General features: G+C 43.2%; 1 protein-coding gene and 1 long non-coding RNA gene across 2 annotated transcripts in view; one reads left to right on the top strand and one right to left on the bottom strand.

Annotated features, from left to right (window-relative positions):
- LOC139822425 (MAP/microtubule affinity-regulating kinase 3-like) overlaps positions 1-19,772 on the top strand; it is a 208,105-nt gene that overhangs the window by 166,452 nt on the left and 21,881 nt on the right. The window contains exons 2-3 of the mRNA XM_071794105.1: positions 2,968-3,096; positions 8,692-8,858. Of these exons, the coding sequence (XP_071650206.1) occupies positions 2,968-3,096; positions 8,692-8,858 (296 nt within the window). The remainder of the gene's footprint in view (positions 1-2,967; positions 3,097-8,691; positions 8,859-19,772) is intronic.
- Positions 1-19,772, bottom strand: part of LOC139822426 (uncharacterized) — a 109,574-nt gene that overhangs the window by 71,382 nt on the left and 18,420 nt on the right. Inside the window, exon 2 of the long non-coding RNA XR_011734519.1 lies at positions 951-1,045. This is a non-coding gene — a long non-coding RNA (uncharacterized lncRNA). The remainder of the gene's footprint in view (positions 1-950; positions 1,046-19,772) is intronic.

Consider the following 19,772-nt stretch of genomic DNA (forward strand, 5'->3'; position numbering starts at 1 on the left):
GGGATACAGGATATCGAAGATGCGTGAATGTGTGTTCGTACGAACGCGTGATGGTGGTGGTGATGCGATATACGCGCGCCTGTACCTTCCGCGGAAGACCTTGACAGGTCGAGCCCTGGGTATAGCTGCGCGGCGGTTCGCTCGTATATCTCGACCCACGCAGGAACATTCGTTAGTAAGCGATCTCTAAAATGGATACCTTAATGTGGCTTTCGCAAACATTATTACAGCTCCACGACTCTGCTTTTTCCCATTTCTCTCGCCCGCGCAAATAGAACTACTTTATTCGTGTCTCGTGTCTCTTCGCGGTCGCGCCGCCGCGCCACTCGCGACCCCATTTTATCTCGGCTTCAAAGAAGATTCTGCGTCGCATTAACCGATATAAACCACGACGAATATCCTTGGGAATTATCCGCGTGGCGTTCTCGCAATTCAGTGACAAATCTAAACTGTTCGCGCAAAAGAATTTATGTGAAAGGCGCTATACGGTGGCAGCGCGGAGATTTGCGAAGGTAAAAACAGGGGAAACAATAGTAACTATTCCGCGTTAATCTTTTTATATGTTATTTATGTTAAAACAAAAAATTATAATGCTAATGTATAAGTGATCGGCTATTGCCGGTAAAATTCCTAATTAGGATGGAAACGTTGGTAATCTGTGTACAAAATGTGTACTTTATTTTCTAAGAGCTTTAAAAGTGTACGAACTATCGATATCAGTTTGCTTTCAATTTCGCGGATCGATCCGTCATACGGCGACGGTTTAGAAAGTTTACAGCAAGCAACGATGACGGGTAACGTAGAGCGATGAGATGAAAAGCGATGCGTCAGTTGACTAACAAAGTTGTAACATAATACAGAGATAAGAGATAAGCGGAGAAAAGGCTCGCAGAGATGTAGGGAGAGATCCAAACATTTGTACGTAGAAACTTTATAGAGAAGTGACTTACGTATGTAGTATTTCGGCGTGCCATCGTGACTCCCAAGATCAATTCAATATTCTGCAACGCCCAAACAGAAAGGGATGGAATATCAGTTGACTAAGCTGTAACAGAATGCAAACAGAGATAAGCTAAGAAGGAAAATCAAATAAATGAAAGGGGAGAGACCCTTCGCAGAAATGTACATGTAAAACTCGTAATTGTGATTGCTCTTCTATACTGAGCCACCTAGAAATGTTCTTGCATACGCGATTCTGACGCATTATCGCGCATTATCTTGGACTCTCAAGATTGATCTACCATAACTACAGCGTTTAAAGAGGAAGAAGCGACGATCATAATGTGGGGCGATGGGACGAAGAACGGCGTGTCAGTTGACTGAGTTGTAACATAATGCAAACAGAGATAAGCCAACAGAAAAACTCGCCGGAAAGAAGAGAGAGAGATAGAGAGGGGGAGTGAAGGAGAGCGAGTCGACAGTGGCGAGCGCGGTAGCTGGTCGACTGACAGCACCCAAAGAATTAGTATCTTGTATCTGGCGAAGAGCGCCACAAATCATTTGGGGAGGCTGTCAGACATACCTTGAGTCCAACGCAAGAGACTTCCCTCCCCCTCTTCTCTCCTTGTGTTTCCTTTGTCACTCTTTCTTTCTCTTTCTCTTTCTTACGTTTCGCACATTGCGAACGGCCCCGGAACAGGGGCGCTTCTCTTCCTCTACTTCTCTCTTCCGTTCTCTCCTTACTTCTCGTCTGCTCGTGTCACTTTCTCACTCAATACAGAAAGAGCAGGAAGATCAAAGGATGCCGGCGCCACCGCCGCTAATGATATGCGACCCGCTGCTGCCGGGCAACTTGGGAACTCGAGGACGCAAAGATTTTGGGACCCTCGAAACGAACCGTCGCGTCGCGGAAAGTTTCTCCAACTTCCTTCTCGAGTCGAACTGTTAAGTGAAGACCGAAAATGCCGGCAATGTTAAGTACAACGGATGCGTCGCGAAAATTCCTATACTTTTTATTGATAGTTCAGAAGTGAATTCACGATTAAACTCTATATTCTTTACTGTAATCTGTCCCCCTCGAAACATCTAAAATCGATACACCTTTTTCCTCATTGGTTCCACCACCCACGCTTCCAATTTTGAACAAGAGACGTAACAAGAGACCTTTGCGGTGATGGTGCAAGTTCTCGCGTACCCTCCAGTTGATATAATTCAGCGTTACAGTTTCCTGCGTTGTGCACCCTCAATGCCGAGGGATACGGCAGAGAGTCCACCGTTTCAATCGCTTAGGTTCGTGCGAATTATCGCCTCCGGGCCTTTACAGTACATCAAAGGGACAGGGGACCGTGAAGGCGCGCCCCATTCGCTCGCGCGGCCGTCTTAACGTATTCGAATCCCAAGGCATCTCTTCTTTTCCATCTCGTAACTCTCCCTCTTTCGCTTTCGCTCTCTTTCACCACCTTCACCCTCCGCACCGTAGAAAAGCGAGCTCGTTGCTCCTCAAGCAGGCATATGGAAGGTGTTTGACGTGCTAGCAATTCGAGGAGAGAATGCGGGGCGATTGATCCCTAAAAGCCCCGAGGATAAACTCGCGCGTTTTTTTCGCTCGGGATGAAATATCTCTGGCGAGAGGAGCCGCGTGCGTGCGCGCACGAATAAAGCGTTTATTCAACCGGAGGTGCGCTGTATTGACGTGAAATTTTTCTTCACTCAACCCTCCACATGCCGATTATTTGTTCACCTTCCAGCAACGTCTTAATTTACTGGAGAATTAGCTTTAACATATGCGTCATCGGCCGTCATCAGTGCAGGTGGACGCGATGTAAAAGTATCATCAATAATAAACGAAGCAACATAATCTATCTCTCAAAGTTTTTTTTAAATAAACAAATCTTGATAACAATAAAAAAACTCGCATAAAGAGCTCAAAGTGCTAAAAGTATTTTTGATATATTTCCCTACACAACAATAGCTCGGTTCGACTACGCACTCGATTAATTACGTGAAACCCTTCGTTTCTTGTTTCAGGTGGCGATTAAGATAATAGACGTCGAGCAAGGCAAGAAGGATTACGTAATGAAGAACCTGACGAGGGAAGCGAAGGTCCTGTCAATGCTGCAACATCCGAGTATCGTGAGGCTCTACGAAACTATCCGGGTGAGTGAGAAACGCTTTAGGGCTGCAATCAGTTTAGAGAATTTCGACGATTGATCAAATCTCTTTACCCTAATTGACCGCGTCGAAAGTTTAATCGAGTTCTTAATAATAAAGACAATTCGCCACGGTCGATCAACAAGATTTAGCCGTGTCCATTGTGCTCTTGTATAACGATCTATTCATTATCCGTCAAAAGGAAACTATGCCATTCCGTCTCGCGTCATCCCTCTCCTAGGAACAGGCACTATCCTTCGTAGATTGTACGCTATTCTACTCTCGGTCACGCCACTCTCACCCGGTACATGATGTTCGTCAGAATGCCGTGACAAATCGCGAACGTCTTGCAATTTCGGCGATGTCAGAGACCGAAATTTAACGTCATCCGAAAGAGAAAGAGAGAGAGAGGGAGACAGAAATGATCCATCTCTCTAGATTTAATTAAACACACCATTTAGTTGAATTTATGAAGCAACTTGGATGCGTATCAAAGTAGGAAAGCTTTGCACCCTTTAACCACTTTTGCCTTTGTAAGAAACTTAGGGAGTTCAAGCGAAAAAAATTATTATTTCTTATACTCTCAATTTTTAAGTCTATCGATTTTGTTAATGATGAAGATTTCTAGATAGATTGAAATCGACTGTGGATAGATTTTGATAGACTACTAGTAGATTCGAAATTTTATATCACAGACACATGAAAATCCATATTTGTTCATCATGAAATGAATGCGTATTTTTACGTCTACAAACTTGGGGAATTGATTTTGCCAAAATTAAATTGGTTTCAATCCGCGAGTATAAACTCGGAAATTATTATTTTGAGTTGCGATCCTTTCTGCGCCGATACAGAGGAAGCTCGGACCGGTACCATTAATGCGTTGCATCGTACGTGACCCGGCTGCTACGGACGCGAACGTTGACCCAACACGCGGACTCGCGGGCGCACGTGCACGCGCATATACGTACGCACGCATACGTACGCGCGCGCACGAAGGTATATACGGGCGGGAACACGAGGCGAGAGGAAAAAAAAACCCCGGGGAGAGGACTCTCGTATGCTTGTACGACGTAATTGAATTCATGTGTGGGACGTCGATATCAGAGGCTCTCTCCCGGCGGCGCAGCATCGCGCACCTCGTTTACTCTGAAAATTTTGTTAGTCCGCGCGCTCGCTCGTCACGATCGAGTTACGAGGACGAGGGTGTGTACGCGCCGGGAAAGATAAAGTACGTAGGAAAATATGACGGGAACGCACATGCCGCCGCCGATAGCCCTTCCCCGTCTCCCCCGCCACGTGTGAGATTCGAGAATTTCGGAGCTCTGCGAAATATTCCCGCGCGAGATGAACGGGCGACTGGGGTGGCTTGCCAACGTCCAACCGGAGAGAGAGAACGTGTAAAATTTTTCAAGCTGGATACGTCGCTAGAATCATTCTCTACAACTCTACATGTGGGAGATGGTGCACGTCGCATTTTCCTTTTAATAATGACTCGACTAGAAAATTGTAATTTACGAGTCGTTATGAATTCATTTCTAAAATCTACGTCTAAAATTTCCCAAATCTTATCTACAAAATTGTCGCAAATTGTTCCAGACTAATCAAAACAAATTAGTCCAAACAAATCACTCTACGGATACGGAGTTGTAATAGCAAGCCAATTTATCCCAATTATACGGAGTGCCCTTGTCCATATTTGTGTAGAATCGTCCTCAGAATAAACAGAGTTCAGTTACGTTTCGCGTTGCGATAACATGTAGGAAACGTATTCGAATACTTCAGGGAGCGGAGCGCTCAAATATATCCGTTAGAAGAACGATCGTTCCCGCGAGCTTTCATAAATGGACAAACGAGTTTCGCGATTGCACCGTTCGATTCTTCTCTCTCGGCGGAAATGATTTTATAGTCTGCAGATGGTATTACTTTCTGCGCGCGTTTATGAAACGCGCGGATAGAGGAGTGAGTCTTGTTTTATTTAAGCTGTCTCATCGAGGGGAAAGAGCTATCGGCGATGAGAATGCTCGCACCTGACGGCAAATATGATAATATCGAGACGACACCCCACCTCGTCTTTCTTGCCGTCGCCAAATTGGCTATATATGACGTCGCCTTATATCTCATTTCCACATCATAATCTTTACGACGGTGGAGGCTCGCCTAGGGTGCCGGCGCATCTAAGCGCGATTTCAACTGCCAATTCTGCTAGATTCTTCGGAGCATCTGCGCCTGCATGCAGGTCGTAAAGTATAGTCGTTTTCCAGGCAAGTCACTTCTCTTAAGGTCGCCTGTCAGTGACATGATTTCGCGACGACAGCAGCCCGTTTCCAAACGACGACATCACGCGATCGACGATACCGCCAGGACTCATTAAATATGCAAATGGCCACTTTTCCTTGCATTAATTATTGATCGAGTATTTTGACGTCGCTGAAAGTCAAACCGTATGTTTTTACGCTTGTGAATAATTCATTCCAATAATAGAATATAAATTATGCTTAATATAAAAATTCGCAAACGCGATTTATGGGACTAATTTGAAATTATTCATTTCATATGTATCAATGTTCAAGAGTATATACATATAAATACAATGAAATATAAGAGATATACTTTCGAATATATGATATACGCGAAGTGTAGTGATAAAAAATGTCATTTTACCGTAAATTCACGATAGCAGTGCAACAAAATTTCATCCTCTGCGAGGACAATGTATCGGCGACCATTTTTTGTGTCGTAAAGTTGTGGTTATTGCAGTGCCATAGTATAAACGCGTACCTCCCAATACCCAACATTTTAGGCAAAACCGTGGCATTTACGGGTTAGCAATATTTTCCTGCCTAGTCACTGGGTAGTTTATTTTATTATCCGTCACATATACATAGAAATTTAAGATTACTGCCTATAAAAAGCTTTATAGAGAAACAGAGTTTACATATGTAATTTACATCTCTATTAATTGAGACCAAAAAAAGTCTCATCTAAATGTTTCATTTTTATCTCGAGGAAAATCAATTTATCTGAATATTCGATTCAATTAAAATTGTGTATTTCCTGATTATAACATTACTAGTTATATAATCAAGAAAAAAGAATATATCTTTTATTTCAATTATTTATTCGTACATATTTGTAAGCTAGGGACAGTTATTCTGAATCACTCTGGGAGTAATAAGAAAGCGCGCACGCGTGCCTGTCGATTTTTACGAAGATGCATGTCCAGCGGGCAGCGTGTTACTCATGCTCGGGATATTGAAGGAAAGCCGCTTTAAGCGCCAATTAAGGTCATTATTGTCGGCCGTAAACGTGCCGCTCGCGCGATTTTATGTCGGTACCGATGTTACGAGCCGACGAATCGCGTAGGACTTGCCCGTTACTGGCGTCCAACGACGCCGACATCTCCCTCGTTCGAGGGACGAAGTTGCTATAAAAAAGAACGCGTCGGTAACCGCATTTGCAGCGGATTATTACAACGAATTGGAATTGCCTCGTTTTAAGACTATGATGTCATCTTAGATAATAATGTAGAGATTCATCCGAAACAATTTGGGTAAGCTTATTTTCGTTTTGTCATAAATAAAGCGACCTGTCCGAGCGCACGATGACGGAAAACGATTGCGCGAATATATATTAGGAAAACAATATTACGCGGAAAAGTCTGAGTTGCAGAATGCGCAATGACGATCCGCGCGTGCTTACTTTGTAAGGAACTTTCGGGGTAAGACGACGATTCGAACGATCGATGGAAACGATCCAGAGTTTTTGCCAGATCGCAAGAATCGAGGGGGATACGCGAACATTAAATTCGCGCTAAGGAAAAGTCCGCTTTAAATTCCACTCGGGATTCTCGGGAATAGGATCTTGTATAACTGATGCACACCTTTTTGGCACGAGTTGCGAAAGCGATGCTCGTGCCATACGCTTCTTGTTTCGCATGGAGAAATGACTTTCACGTTCGGCTCTTTTCCCATCTCCGGCCCTTTCTGTCGTGCCATACCTTCCCCTCGTTTACATACGCCGAATTTACGTTCCTGTTTTACTCGTACCCGATGATATATCGAAATCGGGTATCTCACGTTTCACCCTGGCTCCGGTTGATTCGGTTGGCAAGCGCTATATCAACAAGTCCCCGTCAAAACGAAACGGCGATTCTAGCCAAGCGAGATAGAGCGGTGCGCATCTCTGGTGAATTGACTTTGCAAGTGGTCGAACTCCTCAGAAATTCTCGTTTAGTTTCTGTTGGCTAGAAGTTCCCCTTCGGTCGCTTTCAGCGCACCGAACAGCAGAGTAAAGCTTAAATCAAGCCAAATGATATTTTTGAAAAATTTATTTGCAATCAACTATTCTGACGAGTTCTTCATCCGACAAATACCATAGCAATTTCATATCTCAAGAAATATTTCGGAATTTCTGTCAAACTTTTTTATCAAGAATTTATGTGTTAAGTCTGTAAAATAAACACGCAATAAATGTATTAGTAATTACTAAAATCTTATTGCGAATGATTAAGCCCTCTTGGAATAACTAGCGCGATAGTCAGCGGAAAGGCAAATTGAAAATCTCGTCCCGTTCGATCTCGTGCTTAACATTCGACCGCTAATACGCGCGTGCGAAATTTATTCAGTTCTCGTGATTCACGCGACTCATAATTAAAGCAGTCAGGCCGATGTGTCCAGCCCCGAAGAATTAAATAATCATCGGCGCCCGATCGAACACCGACCCGCCATTGGCTGGGCGCGACGAATCGCTCTGACCGTAACTCGTCGGCCACGCGTGAACGCGCCGCTCCCCCGATGTCGCCGCATGCATATCGTTGTATTAAGGTAATCACTTAATCGACGGGGCCCACGCACGTGTCTCGCAAGCGCGTGCGAAATTCAGGAAACGCTTTCTCGATAATTACGATGCGCCTCCACCTCGTGGTGCATTTTAAATACACATGCATGATCAATTTCGTACGACCGGTCCCGGGCTCTCCCCAGCTCGTTGCTTGTTGCTCCATTTTCACGGGCGACGACTAAAACGTACCTACGTACCCATGCTTCGACGTCGAGCCGCACGAAACGAAAAAATAATGAAAGGAGATTGTACACGATGTGTTAACGTTATTTAATAAATTTAAAGCGCGTCATCGTGAATTATCTTCTTATTAAGGAATAACCTGCTTTCCCCCCTTTTGTTACGTGCAATTTACTCCTGAATTATAATCGTGAATTTCAATTGCATCCTACCTAAATGTTCTACAACCAAACGATTCAATATGATTAAGTACAAATAGAATTTATACTACGCAAATTTTTCAAATTGTTACTCTGAGATTTTGATATCACTTTGCTGTAATTTCAATAAATTCATATTTCTACAAGATATGTTTGGCGCAAGACAAATCTAAATTCGAATACCTCGGGATTGTATAGACTTTTAGAACCTCGTATTAAAAACAGCACCGCGAGAGTCTAAGAACTTAAAGGACCAAAAAAAACCAAAAAGAACCGGTCCTGCAGAATCCCATGTTATTGTATCTCTAAAACCTCTATGATAGTCTCGCGTTATCGACGCGGGGAATCGATAACGGTTTAATTTAACGCCTGCTTGCAGTGTGGATCCGTGTACTATCTCGTGACGGAACTCGCGACCGGCGGCGACCTGTGCACACACATTAAGGAGCAGCCGGCCGGTAAACTGGACGAGAACACGGCGAGGCTCTACGCCAGACAGCTGGTCGCCGCGCTCAAGCACATGCACTCGAAAGGAGTCGTTCACCGGTGAGTCACCCGTGCTTTAGTCGCGTTGCGCGCGAATTTTCAGACGGTAATTCGCGACTGGTCCATGCGAAACTTTCTAAACTTCTTTGCAGCGGTATGTGTAGAAACAATTAATGAAAAGTTTATATTTTTCCTCATAAAATGGAAATTTGATTTAAAACCGTAAGAGGGAAATTTCAGTTCGAGAATTTATTCAATCATTACAGGATATTTAACGTAAAATAATAGCAAAATATAAGGGAAGATGCGATCAAATTTATGCCGAGAAGAACCCCACGTTAATCTGATCAGAAAAATTAAATGAGAGGAAATGAAGATACTTAATAAAAGAACTCCAACTCGCTGTTAACATACGATGTTCGTCGACGGCCGTATTTCTGCGAACGGTATAAATTGCACTTAAGATGCAACAATCTTATGAGGATCTGCCGAGCGCGATCATTTACCCGCGTCGTTTTCTTCTCCACGGTCTAATAATATTCAACCGCACGACGTGTCGTGCCTTCTTTTTTTTCCAGTTGACCGCGGTGATGTACGGCGTTGGCCGGCCGTATCGTTTAAATAAAGAAATCGTCCGGCGTATTACACACGGGGGAGAACGCTTGCGATCGCGACCCTGGAGAGCCGGCTCTCTCTCTCTCGTCCGGCCCGTCTCGTGCGATCGCACCGTGTCGATAACGACGCGTGTTCCTGTTTATTACGAGCGGAATTACACTCGCGAGGATTCTTGCTCGCGCGTTTCCTCGACCGGGAATGCTCCCTCGTCGGCCCGGCTAACGATTAAAAGCAGCTTCCTGAATTAATTGACCGGCAACGGGCAGGTTTCCCCGTGTGTTGCTCGTGCAACGCGTGCACTAATTTTGTTAGCGTTTAAATTTATCACAGTACACACGATAGCTATTTATATCTTGTATCCAAGGATTATCTCGAAAGCACTTAGAAATATCACCTCTAGGTTTCCGACACCTCGCATGAATAAGTTAGCGCTATGATTGAAATTGGAAACACAAAATATCATTTATCGCTTCTATTTTTCACCACATTGTATTTTCATATCACATCCCCTAAGTTAAGCATATTGCGCACGTATAAGCGAGACTGCTAAATCGAAAATTGCGTAGATCATTTTTTACGATGAATCCCTTTGCCCATCGGCATATAGGGTGTCTCGATACCACACGGTATTTTTTTTTAATCATTAATGTGAGACATCAACCTAAAGGTGGCTATCGCTTCAAAATGTGTTAGAGGACAGTTAGTCTTGGAACTAATTATAAACTACATATGTCTACAAAATCTGCGAATATTATCTGAGAAAATGTTCGGTAGATATTCCATACACCGTATATATCTCGCGTGCGTTAACGTTCCCGGCGCAGAAAGACCCGTATCGCAATATTTCGGCGGGCGTCGCGATGTCGTATGCATCATCCAGGAAAAGGGACCCGGTGATTTTCAACATGTTCGCGAGGAAGGCGCCGCGTCGGTTTCCCCGCGAAAGAGGAGGCGTAATGACGCACGCACGTGACGCGTTACGAGGTGGAGTATAGTTCGCTTTTGTTGCTCACGAAGGATCGGCGAATATAAAGCAGCCGGCAATATGGCGTACGACACGGCAGTTTGTTTTCGTCGAAAGCGCAAAGTCTCAATCTCGGATGATGGTGATAGATCGTCGCTCTCACGGACTCGCACGTCACGGATGAGGGAGGTAGCGGGGAGGGACGGAAAGGGTGTCGGACTGCGAGGGATCTCGCAAGGAGGGTTAGGAAAATCGCTATAAGCGATCGCTTAACCCCTCGAGAGATTAGCCCGTTTCTCGTTCGCGCGGGGAAAGAGAGAGGCAATGCTTCCTGCTAATGGAAATGGAGAAGATTTGGTGCTAAGGATAGTTAACGATCACTGCCCGCGGATTCGTTCTTTTTTGCCATGCTGTGTATTCTCAGATTAAGACAAACGAAGTCAGGAGCTACTTCGACTTATTTCTGATAAAGAACGTTTCAGTTCTTCTTCCGACGCGTTATCTTTGCGAAAGTTGTTTTTCAGAATTATCTTGATAAACTATGTGATACACGTGTGACTAATGATAGCCGATATTCTTGATTCAAGTTCCCTTCAATTGCTTAATCCAACTGTAAACAATTCCATAGATCTTAATACACGTTGCGTGTTAAGATTAAAGGTGTTTACACAGAATGAAGATATGAAGAAAGATTGCTAAATGATAACGAAACAGACAGCAATGTTTATCTTTAACTAAAGAATTAAATTGTTTGTTCTGTATTTTCTCTTCATCCGATGTTGTCATATATCGTCACATACAATTCCGAGAGATTCTCCGCGGATTTTCTCGACAAGGGATAGTTGCGAAGAGTGAAGGGAAGAAGGGAAAGAGGAATCCTTTGTATAGCAGCCCTCTTCGCTCGGGACCGCCGAACATCCGCAGGCTCACGTTTTAATTCCGACGAACGCCTCCCGTTTGCTCTGCCATTATTCGCCGGACAAAGCCATGATCCTCGAGCCGTGAGGGCACGGACTTCTTGCGGGATCCTCATGAACGGGGGCCGGATTACGATTCCTGTACTATGTGCGCTATTCTACCGGAAGAGAGAGAGAGAGAGAGAAAGACAGTCCCCTGATATATCTGATGAAAGCCGCCTCGCGTGTTTATCGACGCTTTTACTTACGCAGGAAAACTAGTCCCGACAAGTAGTAAGAGTAAACGGTAAAGCTGTAAATCGAGTACCATCGTGTTGCACGCCGGCAGTATCCAACGGAACCGGTAGCAATTATTCTATACGCGTTTGTCTAAACGCCTATTTCAATTAATTGTAAGTTATTATCGTCTGCACTCTATTACAGCTACTTGCACGATTAGTTCTCTCGACGAGAAAATATTACGTTGGACTTTCTATGGACTTGTTCTTAATCTTCAAGCTACATGTATTCAGATCTGCAGCCATCTACATAAATAGAGAATATAACGAAATATTAACTTGACTCAATAACATCTCCCAATATTTCCACAAAAGAGTATTATGAAAAATTGAGAATAGATATCTATTTCTTCGCGTGGTAGATATGAGATATGAAAAGACCCTAACGCGAACTTATTTATAAGAAGTTTATTCACCGTTCTTGGAACCGTTCTTGGAGAACGGACCTTACAATGCTACCGTACGGTGTCAGGTCGAAGTTCGCCGGTGCAAAAAAATCGGGCGTGTAAGCCGGTGAATATTCAACAGAGGCGAATACCGTTATAATCTAGGATGAATTCGCCTCAGCGAGCCTCTTTCTCCCACTTTTTCTCCCTCTTTCTATCTGTTTCTTCGCTCGCCTCAGATCACGTTCGAAACGAGCGGGAGAGGAAAAGGCGGAAAAGCATCTCAGAAAGTATCAGCGACCGGCGGCGCGGCGGTAGAAACGTTAATGGACACACGGGCACTCGGTTATCCGCCTAAGTATAGTACTTACGGTGCCTGTATATCTTTCGGCCCGTTATACGCGTAGTTTCGCCAGTCCGAAGCGCTTCCGCCGGCTGGCTAATCGAGTCTATGGTTGGCTAATTGGCTCCGTTCGCCGCCGCTGACCTTGATCTCTCGCGGCTAGTTTTATTTCGCCATTTCTATTCCACCAGCGTGCCATCTCGTCGTCGCCCGGATGTCGCGTCGATTCTCATCTCATCCGCACGAAGACCACAATTACCTCGCCCCGAGAAAGTTTTTTCGTAGGGATGACGATGGGCGAGAGATGGATAACGAATATAGTTACAGCGCGTTCTTACGCATAATTAAGATGTGGGGGAACGTGTAATGCGGAAGATAAGATATGACTATGACATAGGAAACGTACCTAGTATTGATTACAGCTAATATGTATTAATTAATCCAATCATTCTTTGCTAGATATTATTTCGTTATCTATGAAACTTTAGATTTTTATAAATACGAGTGTATTATTGATATTAGCGTTGTGTATAAATATCATAAAAGAAAAGATTACTTTTTTTATTAATGAAAACTCTTGGTTTCCATTAATTGTAAGATTTTTTTACGTAATATATCTTTCGTGTCAATTAATATAAAAGATTGATGATTAAAGGCAAAATATATCACAAATATATCCTTTAGGTTTCTACCCGTGGCGAGTGGAGCATTCAAATCTTGGAAATAGAAAGTCCTCGTTGCATCGCGGCGCGACAAAAGCCGACGACACATGTAATAATGCCAGATCGATCACCGAGATCGATCGGCGTGACGAAACGGCCGATCGGTCGACCGATCGATCGATCGATCGGCCGATCGATCGGCCGATCGATCGGCCGATCGCAAAGGTGCAACGATGCCCGCGGGTCTCACGACGTAGCTACGCGACGGTGTGTTCCACGAACTTTAGCATTTGTGCTAACCGCGAACGGGGCTGCTTGATAATCCGCATTAACATGGGAATAGGAGTGCATTTCGAGGCCGGTGCCGAGCCTCAATAACGTATTGCCTATTACATGGAAACGATACCGCTCAATATCTCGCTCTCCGCACACACCTCGGACACGTCCGCTCCTTGCGACAGCTCTCCTCTACTTCTTACACCGAACAATTTCAACTTGAGGCCGCGGCGAAACTGAATCGGCAGTTATGCCGGTTTCACACGGACAGAATAGATTTATCAATAAATTCGACGACAACTGACTAGATTTATTTGTGACATATTATAAAAGTATATAACATAATAGAGCTTTTAAATATTTTAAAGAGAGCACGAAATTCTACAATTTCTTAATTATATTACAGTAACAAATTATATCGCATTACTTATTGATAGTAATCAATTATTCAATTTGTGCTATTTTTTCATTATTAAAATTTGATAACATATTACGTTGATAACATATTACGTTGTTTTTAAAATTTAATTAACAAAATTTTCAATAAAGAGGGTTTTGAAGGTCAGACAACAATCTGTTAAAAGGCTTAAGGATCATTCTAGCTTTTATATTCGTCATTTTATGACTCCTATGAAATCGATCTTACTTTCACGGTCATGCTTAAATATAACTCACTGGCGTGCCCCTCTGAAATAATATTTATTATACTCGTTGGAACTGCACGAGGATGTTCGTTTCCATCGAAAGTACTACGAGTTCGATCATTCCCGCTGTGGAGAGAATTTAAAGTACGGGATTGTTCCCCGATTTACTACTCCGTCCGTAATGGACACGTTGCCTTCCAAGTTTTGTAATCGATATCGCCGCACAGAAGAATATGACAGTCGTCATCGTGAATAACGAATATGCTCCAATTTTTTCGTAATTTTCGTTTGATACTAGAATCTCGTTCAAGCGAGACAACGATTCCCAAATGATATAAAAAAATAACTTCAATTAATATATTACTTTACAATATATAGTAAAAATTAAGATAAAAATTAATTAACACTAAAGGCAATAATCCTAAATTGATTACACATATATTTTTTTAATTGCAATATTTTAAAATACTTTGCCGTTAATAATACTTTAACGTGTATTGTCAAATATTTTTCTATTGTCAAATATTACATGTCGCCAATTTTTCTGAAAGTAACAGCTTGATCTCCCTCATTTCTACTTTATTTCATATTCTCAGAGTCTTCTCTATGCGTCTCACGGGCACATATTAAATTGTTCGAGTAATCCGATCCTTAGTTATCGCCTGCGAAATCGCAACATCGGGATGCGCGGCAGGTGCGCGTCGTAGCTCGCGAGACATCGAACTTGATCAGCCTCCGGATGAGGCGCAGGTGCTGCAGAAAAGTTTCTACGGGTATGAGTCGGACCGCGAGGGCGATATTTTCTTGGCTTCCCGCACCAGGCAGTTGACAGGAGCGTGATATAGGGACGGAGGAACGGACTCGATTGTTTTTCCAGCGATAAGACGGAGACGGCGGCGCGGGCGGGCCGCCTTCTAGAAGACCGGGGATCTCCTGCGGCCCCCATCGCGCGCGGCACTCACCATTACCGCACGGAAATTACCTCGAAATTAATTTAAACTTTCATAACAAGTAAACTGGTCGCCAGAGACGAAACGAGATAGCGGCGGCCGCCGGATCATCCCGAAGCGAAGTGGCCGGATAGCCGGCATCGGGCCTACTCTTAATAGCCATTTCTGAATCTCTTGTGAAGTATTAATTAACAGGAAACCGCTGCGGTCGAACGTTTCGCGGACTATCTATCCTCCTTTTTCTCTTGAGTTTTAATTCCAAGCGTTTCCGACGTAAAACTTAGCATTTAACTGTCTTACTGTAGACATATTTAACGCAGTATTTTTATGGTATATTCTAAGGTAATATAATGATAATATTACTTGGAAAAAATTTGACAGATACTAATTTATTAATAGTCCCAATAAAAAATTGTAAACTCAACTTTACAGTTGTTAATAGAATTAAAGTTATGGAGAGCGTGCGCATCTATTTCCGTTTTATCCTGTGCGAATTCGCTATCTTGTTACAGTCGTAATACGAGAAGGCCAACTTAATCAATGTGCAACCATAAAGAAGGATAAAAAGGGAGGCAGTCTCCTCTACTAATACTAATTTATTCTGTAAAACGCTTACACCCGGGGTGCGATTTGTCTCCGGAAAAGAAAAGCGGAAGCGGGACCTGAACAAATCGAACGCACGTACGGTTTGTCCGTTCACCCGACACTCAGCCGGGTGATTTATTTCTTAAATCAATTAAGGAGATCTGTATGTCGAGTCCGTGGGGTGGTCTTAGAGACGGGGTAGAGCAATTCCAGGCGAAGCCCGCGGTTCTTGCCGCGTTCGCAAAGAGGGTGAGAAGATGGGAAACATGAACGGGATTGGCGGGGCGTAAAGACTCGCGAGCGAGAAAGACGAGATCGATAGGTGCAAAGGAAAAAGCGTATAAAAAAAAAGAGGGAACGGAAGCCGGGGAACGCAATCGTCCCGCTTGCTCGCTGCGGTTTCTCGCCGTTGCGAGAAGGATCGGAGACTCAGCGATTTCGAGATTGATTCCGCACGTTCGCGCTCGAGAGAAGTCACTGATTAAAAAGCGGTCTTACCCCATTAAGGAATTGAAAATTAAAAAGATTTGTTCTAGGATCAGGAAAGCTAAAGATTATCAATTACCGCAGTCATCGAGAGACTTGTGTGCGCCACGCGTACAAATATTTGCTAATTCCATTTTAATCTGAAGAAGAATACTGCCGTCGCGGCAGAACCGCCGCAGCTAACTTCAGAATTTATCAAAGCTTAGCGACTCGGAAAAAGAATTAATCCATTATTATGGGAAAATAATTTGTAGACTCAGCTTTCCAGCAAATAAAATTAGCATTTTAAATAAATCTTCTTGCTATCGATATAATAACTGGCGAAATTGCCACGACAGCGTAAAATATGCTGCGCCAGCGAACCTTTTTCTCCGCGCATAAACTGTCATGTACAGGAGTTCTGAGAAGCACAAAGCTACAGAAATAAATGATCGTCGTGCTCGTTCGGGCATTGATAACGACAAAATGTATAATGTGCCACAGTATTCTGTGCAACACCGACAGTCAGTTTATCCTGACAGGCTTATGGTCGTTCAGAAACCAAGGACGAAGTTTATTACCCCTTTTAACGCGATCCTCGAACGCGAACAGTGGCAGCTAATGGGTTAAGCGTTTTCGCGTTTGTCCTCTTCATGGAAATCGCTAAATCTCATACACCATCGTATATTTGAATCGATAGCTCCCTTCCTCCGTCTCTTTCTCTCTCTCTCTCCCTCCCTCCCTCCCCCCCCCCCCCCCCCCTCTCTCTCTCTCTCTCTCTCTCTCTTCGTACGGTTCGCAATCCGAATCCTTGAATTGCCTCCGAGAGAAAATCCGGTCGCGGACCATTGCTTTCAGCGCAAGGGTGTATTGGACGCGTCCGATCGAGCGAATCCTGTCGCAACATCCCCTTGGCAAGGAATTCCGGGATTGCGAGCGACGTCGCGCGCGTGTACGTACGTGTGTGCACGCGCGCGCGCACGTGTGTACACAAAAGGCCCTGGTCCGAGAGCTTGAAGAGGAATGACTGTAGCGGAAGGACCGAGGGACCGAGCTAGGCGGGAAACGCAATTAGAGCTCAACTGGTCGGTGTTAGGAAGAGCTTTCGGATGAGAAGGACGAGGGAGGACAAGAGGAAGGGAGGGATGGCGAACGAGCAGAATTTTCCTGGGGTTTCTGTGGGCGGAGACCGAAAGCGAAAGATCGTTCCGTCCTGGCCGACGGAGACGGAGGGTCCGGCTTCTAGAAATCAATGTGATATCTTTTGCGGTTGCTGAAAAAAATTCAAGCGCAAGAGAGCACCAACCATTGATCCTTTCCTGTTTGTAACGCGACTTGTTCGAGAGCGAACAGCCACTTCTTCTTAACGCGACGTTTACTTTAATCGCAACCCGTTATATGGCAATATATCGCGTAGCTTTATGTTTTTAGATAATAAATTTTGATTACATTTTATTTTTAAAATATAGTATTTTTCATTATTATTAATATTTTTTTATTAAGCGATGCGCGTTTTTTATTAGCAGCAAAAATATTCTTATAATTTTCTCCTAAATAAAAATTCCATCGTTGAACGGTTACAAAAATAATCGACTTAATATTACAGACCTCATATACCTATGTCCTCACAAAAGATATAAGAGATTATATATATATTCTTACAAAGAACGTGATATATTTGCGTCGTTTTAACAAGATTTCTCGAATATCCAGTATTGTGGCGTTTTCAAATGACTTCCTCGAGAGCAGAGCAAATCGTCCATGGCTGCGATATTTTCTCAAGATCATCTCGGCAGGATTGTCTCCGCGTTTATTTGCGACACTAACAAGTTTTGTGCATTTAATGGAGCGTAACATGCGGCTAGCATTTATGATAAATTCAACTTTCATTGGAGAATACCCGGAAAAACATACATAACGTCATTAATTTCCTCGAATTGTCGTCCATAAAAATAGATATTAGTTTTGCATATCTATGAAATTTAAATTTTATCTGAAGCAGTTTTAATCCCTGATTTCGACAAACATTTGATCCTTCTATTCACAATATTTATACAAAATGTTTCAATTCAAATGGCTCGCGCTTTATTCGCCGAAGAAAGACGTCGAGCGTCTCCAATATATCGGATGAATTTAAATCACGGGATTTCCTTCCGACTCACCGCGAGTAGATCTAAAAGCGTATCTGCAAGAAAACATCTCGAAATACTTTCGATACCATTCGACGATTATTCACTCGGTTTCCAAAGCGGAGGAAAGAGCTACGAAAAGGCGAGCAGGGGAATTTACAGAAATGAATGAAGACGGTTACGGGAGACGGTTCTATCAACATACGTGCATTTCCGCGTCTCGCCTTCTCGACGTCACGGCGACGTTATCACGTCGCCGGAAGCGCGCTTTGGCTTTCGTCCTGTGCATCTCGCGTCAATTCAATTTCCACGGAAAAAAATAAAGCGCTCCGCGTCGCATCCTTTTCGCGACACCGTCTGGTTGCATTTGCATTGGGAGATTTGCGTGAGCGAGCGAGCGAGCCTTGAGAAATCTCGGATCGGTGCGATCGATCGCGCAAGGTCAACTGACGTTGTTAATGCGCGGCACGCGCTGACGCCATCCGGTTGCATTTGCATACAACAGAGGAAACAACGCTGTTGGTCACCGTTGGTTCACCGTTACGCACCGCTAGGGAACTTTTCCCTGAACACGGATGAAGGACGCCGCGGCGACAACTTTTCCATCAAAGAGATGAAGAACTAAAGGGACAGTCTTCACTCACAAATCTTACGATGAATTTACTTTAACATAACTAGAGTCTATAGAAATTTTTCATTTGAAATCCGATAAGATATTTAACATGAAAGATAAAAGACCGCCCTTTGGATTGGGAATTATAAGAAGTTATCACAGAAGATTTTAATTTTAAAAAGTTACATTAGAGAGATGAAATTAAAACATTGTAAAATACCGAAGCATAAAAATAAACGAATAGATTAAAAGCATAAGGCCACGTAGGATGCAACAAGCGTAGAAGTCGTTGTGAAGAAAAAAATATATAAAGAATAATACATGCGAATAAAAAGCAAGGAGATCAAGTATATACGTCGTCATAATCTACCTACGAATTATGTTTTTCAATGGACTCCACGTAAGTCCAGTAGACAGTGGGCTTGTACCTCGTTAATTTGCAAAACAAATACATTTTGTAATCTAGGAGCGGCGTCCGCGAGCGGATTATGCAATTTTTTTTATCTCCTTTTGTCGATCGCTATATATGTATTGATAGTACAAGTTGCGGCATGCTCACCGTTCCGAGAGTATCTTGACCGTCGTTCTCTTAATCGCCTATCTTAAATCTTGCGCAACGATGTGTCGGTTCTGTCGCCCTTTCGATGAATTTTAATGACCGTCACGAGACATTTAAAAGTCGCGGCGCGTAAAGATAGACGTATGCGCTCAGGTTCCGGTTTGCCTTGCGCATGAAAGCGACAGGATTATACCGACGACCGTTTCTTTCGTTTTTCCTCTTTTTTTTCAACCTCGTCAACGCGACATGCCAATTCACGTTGGTATTAATACGCATCTGCTTCATTAGCTAATAGCATTTCATTAATACCGGCTTCAATGCAAAAAATTCGAGGCCTTTCACCCTCGCTCGATTGCCGATCTTAAACAGGCAATAATTCAATCCATTCGCAATGGAATTATTTTCACTTTTAAGATTCTATCAAACCAAATTGTTAAAAAAAACATACAAGTATTACTCATAATCTCCATGAATTTTTTTTCATTTTATATATATTTTAATACTCTTCAATTATATTTTAATACCAAAAAGGTATAGAAGAATGAAAACATGGGAAGCATGAAAAAACATTGATTAAATTATCTTAAA

This window comes from Temnothorax longispinosus, chromosome 11, assembly GCF_030848805.1.
Source record: "Temnothorax longispinosus isolate EJ_2023e chromosome 11, Tlon_JGU_v1, whole genome shotgun sequence".
In the NCBI taxonomy this organism is placed as follows: Eukaryota; Metazoa; Arthropoda; class Insecta; order Hymenoptera; family Formicidae; genus Temnothorax; species Temnothorax longispinosus.